A 7,500-nucleotide genomic window follows, 5' to 3' on the forward strand; every position below is an offset into this window, starting at 1 on the left:
AGTGAATAACATAGCAACATGCCATTACAGAAACACTATGCAATAAAAGAGAAGAAAGAAAGAAAAGAGAAAATTGTTACTTACCTCCCCTCCCTAACTTGGCTCGACGCGAAGATGTCTCCAGTGTTCCGATTGAGAGTGAATAGGGGGTGGGGGGCGCCGACCCACTCGAACACTTTGTCCCTGACGTCCCAGTCATCAGGATCATCCACATAAACGCGTCCTAAGGGAGCATCCGATCCCCCGCCCTGGAGTGAGGATCGTAGAGGTTGTTGATTCGGGGGAAAGTAACAGCACGTGGAGGAATCTCCGCTTTGTGTTTTTCTCGTATTAGTTAAAAATGTAGGGATGGGAAGGTTTGTGTGTTGAGTGGTGTTCAGAATAGTGTATCCTTTTTATGGAGGTGCTTGGTTGTGTGTTACTTTAAGATATGCGTGCTGTATGTCTTACAGGTGATGGTAGTAGAGGAATCTTTGTTGTGTGAGTTTTTCGTATCAATTATCGATTAAAGATGAAAGATTGGAACGTTAGAGTGACTGTCTAAAAGGGTGTTTAAACTAGTGTACCATTTTATAGTATATGGATATGTCTTAATATATGGTATGGGTGCTGTAGATTCTTTAGGTAAAGGTAAAAAATCCGTAACCTAACCTAACCTATACCATTATACACCTAGAATATGGTATGAATGAAAAATATGAAAATAAACAAACAAGTAAACAATTTAAAGGAATATGGTATGGATGAAAATAATAAATTTAACAGCGCAACAGACGTACTTGGCACGTTTCGCTTATACATTTTTTTTAGAAATTTACTTGACAGGATCGAAACGTGTTAGATGTATTTTTTGCGCTGTGTTATTCATTCTCATTCATATTTTTTTCACACCTGTCACCGTAACTCTGCTCCCCATCAGATATTTTTAATAACTGTCCTTTGTTCATTAATCTAAAACTATTCTCGATTTATCAAAATCTACTCTCTGCGTGTCAAATTCTATTCTCTGTTTGTTAAACTCCACCCTCTGTTTATCAAAATATAACCTCTATTTAGTAAAACATGTCCTCTATTGGTCAAACACTGTCCTCTATCTATCACAGTCTATCTTCTACCTAGTAGATTCCTTCCTCTATTCATCAAAATCTCCCCTCCATTTATGAAGATGACAAAGGATCTTCCACTTACACGAGGCTTACACAGGTAGACATTTTTGGAAGCAGGTCTCATCAGGTTGTCGTTGATGTCATCGACAATAACGGTCAGGACTTCTGTTGCTGACATCCCACCTGCGTCTGACAGCCACACCTGCACATCAAGTCGTCTGTGTTCTTCCCTGTCAACGGAGCCGGTCGTCCACACCTCTGCCCCACCACGCCCACTATCGAGATCTTGAGGACGTGAGACAACGTGGGGGGAAATCGAACTGGTTATTTATGTCATATCATGTGGATTTATTTATTTATTTATTTTATTTTCGCTTCATGGAATGTTAACCATTGATTCTCCGCCATTTATATGTATATGCGTTGGTATGTTTGTACGTATGTTTGTATCATTATTATTACTGCTATTATTCCTCTTCTTATTCTTATTTTTATTCTTAATCATATTCCTATTCTTCTTATTATTATCATCATCAGCAGCAGTATCATTTTCATAATATTTATTATCATCATTATTATTATTACCCTTATTATTATTATCATTATTATTACTTTTATTATTATTATTATTACTATTATTATTACTATTTTTATTATCATTACTATTATTATCATTATTATTATTATTATCATTATCATTATCATTATTATTATTATTATTATTATTATAATCATTATCGTTATCATCATCAATATTATTATAATTATTATTATAATTACTATTACTATCATTTATTTATTTATTAGTATCAATATCAGAATCATTATTATTATTATTACTATTATTGTTATAACTATTATTATCATTGTTATTACTATTATTATTATTGTTATTACTATTATTATTATTGTTATTACTATTATTATTGCTATTATTATTATTATTACTTTTGTTACTACTACTACTGCTATTATTACTATTATTATTATTATTATTAATATTACTAATATCATTATTACTACTACTGTTACTACTATTATTATTATCATTATCACTGTTATTAGCATTACTGTTGTTGATTTTGTTATCATCATCTTCATTACTTATATCATTTGCATCACTATCGCCGTTCTGTTTCAATATCATTCAATAAAATTAGTCATTGACATCATTATCATTATTGTTAGTATTACTGTCATTCCAATATCGTTATCGATGTATTCATATTGTTAACAACAATATCCTCACACACCTAACTAATAATAATGCTAAAGAAAATATTTTTTTACCATAATATTCCCTCACAAAATATGTTTCGCATTCATATTAACATCAAATCCTCATGTTTTCTCTTCACAAAATGTCCAAAGTCCAAAATTTAAATGAAACGGAGATGCATGGAATCTCGAATAAATGATCTATATAAACATAATGGACACAAATACCTTTTTTTTACATTTACCACTTAAATTCACACTAACTAAGTTCTAAACATTTAAATACTGTGAAGTTCTGTTTCCGAGGTTTGCTCTCTGGACAGGAATAATTAATTTCCTTATCGTGTAAAAGTTTACCGAAATGTGTGTGATGATGCAAGAAATGTGCATATGTTTTGATGTAAAAGTATAGGTGTGTTACTCACTTCAGCGAACACTGCTTTAAATTCACTAGACATCGTTTTTTGCCTGTGTGAAAAGTGAATTTAATGCTGATTTTGGTGAAATGTAAAAATTCTTCTCGTTTTTAAAAGAAATAGGTATTTTCAATGACAATTTATTATGTAATTTTAGTGATAAGTAAGATTATTACTTATTCCTGTACGTTATTTATGATGTACACGAATCAAAGCCCTGTTAAGTATCGGTGTCGATAAAAGTCCACGGGTTTATGACGCCCGGTTTCACTTACTCCCCCAAGATTTGCAAATCAAACTCACCGTGAGAGCATTCACCCGCATTACCTTTGACGTTAGAAATAGCGAAATATCTTTTCTTCAGGCTTGATTACTCCACTCTCTCTTCTATACATTATACACAACTCTCCTAATTGAATCGACTCACTCTTTCGACGGCTCCCCATCTAGATATGAGAATTTCCTCTTCAAAACTCAGCCCAATCTTATTAAACAAACATCCACCCTAGAAACATTCTTGCAACATTTCAAGCACCCCCTTACCCCCTACCCCCTCCCCCTTTTCAGTATTCACACTGTCATGTTTGCGCTCCGGGGAGACTCATATTTTCAGAGAGCGAGGGCCATTGTGTCTCACCAGGAGTAATCAGCGGAGACAAACAGTTCAGTGAGTGATGCCAAGCTGTCACGGCTGCGCCAACTCACCGAGGAGAGCCGTGACTTCAAGCGACGATGGATTATGATGGACGGGGTAATGATGGTGCTGATTGTGATGGGACTTGTAGAGTTGGGTATTTATTGAGGGAGTTGTGACCTGGTTTTATTATTGTTGGTGATTTTGGTGCTAATGAATGATGATGCTATGGATGATGATGAGTGGTGCCAGTGGTGATGGCGGTGATGTTGGTGATAGTGGTGATGGCGATGTTGGGGTTGATGACGATGTTGGTGGTGATAATTATGAGTGATGATGCTGGGGATAAATCTGACAACGATGGTGATGCAAATGTGATGATTATGGTGAAGATGATGGTGGTAAAGATATTTATGATGCTGCTGGTGGTGATATCAATGGTGATTATGATGTGGCGATTGCGATGCCGTTGGTGATGCTGGCGACGTTGGTAGCAGCGATGTGGTGTTGAGATTTGGTGAATATGAATGTCTCAAGGATAACCGAGATATCCAGTCATTGTGATCGAAAGAGGGGAGAAATGACAAGATATCATATGAGAACGAAAAGGAAGATAGTAAAAGGGACAGTAAATGCGCTTTGCGATGGACTGAAAATAAGGCGGCGAGCTTTAACACTGGATACTCACTCTGCCTGAATTTGACCTTGATGAGCGCCTTGATGTGGGCGGGGTTGCTTGGAGCCAGGGAGATGTTGAAGGGCGGTCCGTGGCCCATCGCCCACACGTCCAGGTCGGTGGCAGTGAGGGTGGCCAGGCGCGTGGGCGGGCTGCTCTCTGTCACGTGCACGACCGTGGGCGGCAGGAGGCGCGGGGGGCAGTCGTTGACATCCGTCACGGTGATGGTGAGCGTGGCGGTGGCAGACAAGGGCGGCCGCCCATTGTCGACGCCGATGATTCTGGCAACGCCCTCGGCCCCGCCAGGAGCTTCTCGGTCTAGGCGGCGCCACAGCCTCACCTCGCCGTCGGCATTCACGTTGAGGGACTCCCACGCACTCTCCACGCGGTACTCGACGCCCTCCTGGCCGTCCTACGGGGACAGAGGGTGGGAGGGAGGGGTTGAGGGCATGGGCATGGTCGCGGTTTTGTTGGAGGGCGGAAACGGGAGGTGGGGGGGCGAGGGGGTGACACTAATGCGAATGTAATGCTAATTGGATGATACGTTATGTAGCGACACAAGATATATTCGTTGGAAAAGGTGTATGCATTTGCTCATTTGATGTTGTGGTAGCGACTATGGAAGAAGTACAGCTTATTCGGTCTCACAGGGGATTAGGCAGAAGGAAGACATCTTAGCAAGTAATCTTTTCACTTGCAACTTTTTATATTTGATTTTTATTTAGTAAAATGGAAGAATTTGGGTTCTAAACGACTTGAGCGTCATTCCCTTCCTCGGTTGATTTACGATTCTTAAAATTAGGAATCAAATGCTCCTTTAAAATGACGATAATAACAACAACAAATGAAATTTGTATATTAAATAAAATATAAGATAATATATACTAGAATTTAAAAAAGGTTGACAGAATTGCTTTCAGATAAATTTACACTTGGAACGTTTTATGTTTTCATGCAACCACTGATTTTCATTGATTTTTTTTTGAATCCCGATGATGAAATTCCTCATTTTTTTTACTCACAGGATACAGTTGGGGACAACAATCAGTATTTTCGTTGAATTTCAATTTTATCACTTCGCATTTTAGGTTTTATATTTTTATATTGTATTGCTAGGCCATTTGATTACTATCCATAGCTGGTCTGCACACCCGCCATAGTATAGGAACTTTAAATATAGTGAATTCTCATTATAGCTAGTGACGCCATTCGGTCGTACGCCTGCAGTGGATGTCTTTTGTTTAGAACAAACTATTTTCGATCAAGTTAGAAAAAGGGATATATCACTATTTTTTTTTTTTTTTTTTTGCAGATTCATACACAAACAATGATAGATTTTTAACTCTGTGGTTTGGTAACTTCGTTACCAAACCACAGAATGAAAAATGAAAAGGGACACACAGCGGCGGGAGGGATTACGTAATAATAGATGCAAGGGAAGGGGGAAGGCAGGAGGGGAGGGAGGGGATGGAGGAGAAAGAAGAGGGAGAGGAAGGAGAAGAGGGAAGGAGTGGGGAAGTAAATGAAGGAAGCGAGAAAGGAGAGAAGAGAAGGAAGGGTAGGGGAGGATAAGAGAGAGAGAAATGGAGAGATAAAGGGGGAGGGGGAAAAAAAATGAAGATGATGGAAGAGAGGGAGGAGGGGAGGGGAATGAGGAGAGAAGGGGGAGCGTGGAGAGGATAAGGAGGAGGGAGAGTAGAAGTAGGAGGAGGGAGATATAGGAAGGGTGGGAGGAAAAAAGAGGGAGGAGTACGCGAAGGAGGAAGGGAGAAGGAAGAGAAGGGGGGAAACAGGAAGAGAGAGATACACAAGTTTAAGCTACCAGGTTTCCCAAACCAACCATATCCGGATCCTGGGCGGTGAGGACGGCCAGGACAGTGCCGGGGGCGGCGTCCTCCTGCACCGTGACGTGGGCGTGCGAGCGAGAGAACGTGGGCGGGTTGTCGTTGAGATCTCGGAGCTTGACGGAGACCCAGGCCGTGTCCGTGTGCCGCGTGTCCTCCCAGCCCCCGCGTCCCTGGGGGAGAGGGAGACGCCCGTGTGCACGCTGTCTTGTGTCCTATGATTACGTACGTAAATTATGTGTACATGCATGAAACTGAAATATCTAAGAGTGTTGTGTGTACGCTGTTTTGTTTTCTGTGATTACTTACATAGATCATACATAGAAACAGATTCTGAAATATGTACACACCGTCTAACATCTTAAGAATATGGTCATGTCCTGTGTGTGTGCATGGAGATAATGAAATTGTATTCTATAATTACGCACATGAACAGTATGTGTACATGTGGATACTAAGATAAATCTAGATGAACTTAATCCACGTGCTTTGCAAATATGTACAGAAGTGTTCACTGAAACGCCAAGAAACATATCTGTAAATTTGAGTTATTATCTGCAAAAGGTCAATGCATCCTCTCAGCATTTCATTCGTCATGACAAGAATCATGGAATTATGCTCTGTACCGTCCCAGGATATTAAACCCGAGTTGGTAACTGCGCTACTATATGATATAAATATTTGATATTCAGTTATCTTTAGTATTCATTTGAATTACTTGGAGACATTTGATAAAGAGGCTAATACATTAATTGTTAACTAGTGTTAAATATTCTGGGACGGACCATATTATATCAAGCCATCATCATACAAAGACACACACATGTAAACACAGGAACACACACACACACACACATACACAACAAGACACAGACACAAACACAACACAAACATACAAACAAACACGAAAACACACACATAGAACACAGACACACACACTCACGGAAACTCACGTACACGGACACTCACCCTGTCCGTGACTTGGACCATGAACTTGAATCCCCTCCTATGGTTCTCGTCCTCGTAGTCGAGTGTCTGGCGGGCGTAGAGATGGCCCACAGCGCCCTCCGCCCTCACGCCGAAGTGCTCCCACCCCCACCCGCTCCGCTCCACCACCTGCGGGGGTCCCAGCTGGTTCAGTCCATCAAATTGATTCACATTTTCATTCCCTAGATTAATGAGTTGGTCAAGCTTTTTTTTGTTTTGATTTTTTTGTTTGTGTGATGATTTGGTGAGCATTATTTTGGGGGAAATTATTTGGCAGCGAGGGTTGTGGCTTCGTTTCAACGTATGTGCTGAATTTTTGTTCATTTTATTTCTTTCCACGATCCTCTTTCTTTTTCTTTCTTCACGTCAATTAGATAAACATATACATATCATGGAGAGTCAAGTTCACATACTTCTGATATAAAAAAAAAAAAAAAAAAAAAAAAAAAAAAAAAAAAAAAAAAAAAAAAAAAAACGCACTCCAATAAAAGCAAACTTACGCGATAAAAGAAATAGTTGGCCGTATCTAGATCGGCGGCCGTGATCTCCAGGAGCGAGGAGCCGTCGGGGGGGCCGGCGCCCCACGTCTCGTTCACATCCACTTGCCACAGGCGCTGCG

General features: G+C 39.9%; 1 protein-coding gene across 1 annotated transcript in view; it reads right to left on the bottom strand.

Moving 5' to 3' along the window:
- The window catches only part of LOC125045390 (putative neural-cadherin 2), a 248,072-nt gene that overhangs the window by 40,004 nt on the left and 200,568 nt on the right, over positions 1 to 7,500 (bottom strand). The window contains exons 9-14 of the mRNA XM_047642600.1: positions 7,382 to 7,500; positions 6,864 to 7,010; positions 5,891 to 6,067; positions 4,063 to 4,462; positions 1,189 to 1,391; positions 85 to 248 (exon numbers count right to left, since the gene is read on the bottom strand). The exon at positions 7,382 to 7,500 is cut by the window's right edge and continues 57 nt beyond it. Of these exons, the coding sequence (XP_047498556.1) occupies positions 85 to 248; positions 1,189 to 1,391; positions 4,063 to 4,462; positions 5,891 to 6,067; positions 6,864 to 7,010; positions 7,382 to 7,500 (1,210 nt within the window). The remainder of the gene's footprint in view (positions 1 to 84; positions 249 to 1,188; positions 1,392 to 4,062; positions 4,463 to 5,890; positions 6,068 to 6,863; positions 7,011 to 7,381) is intronic.

Source organism: Penaeus chinensis, chromosome 37, assembly GCF_019202785.1.
Source record: "Penaeus chinensis breed Huanghai No. 1 chromosome 37, ASM1920278v2, whole genome shotgun sequence".
Taxonomy (NCBI): Eukaryota; Metazoa; Arthropoda; class Malacostraca; order Decapoda; family Penaeidae; genus Penaeus; species Penaeus chinensis.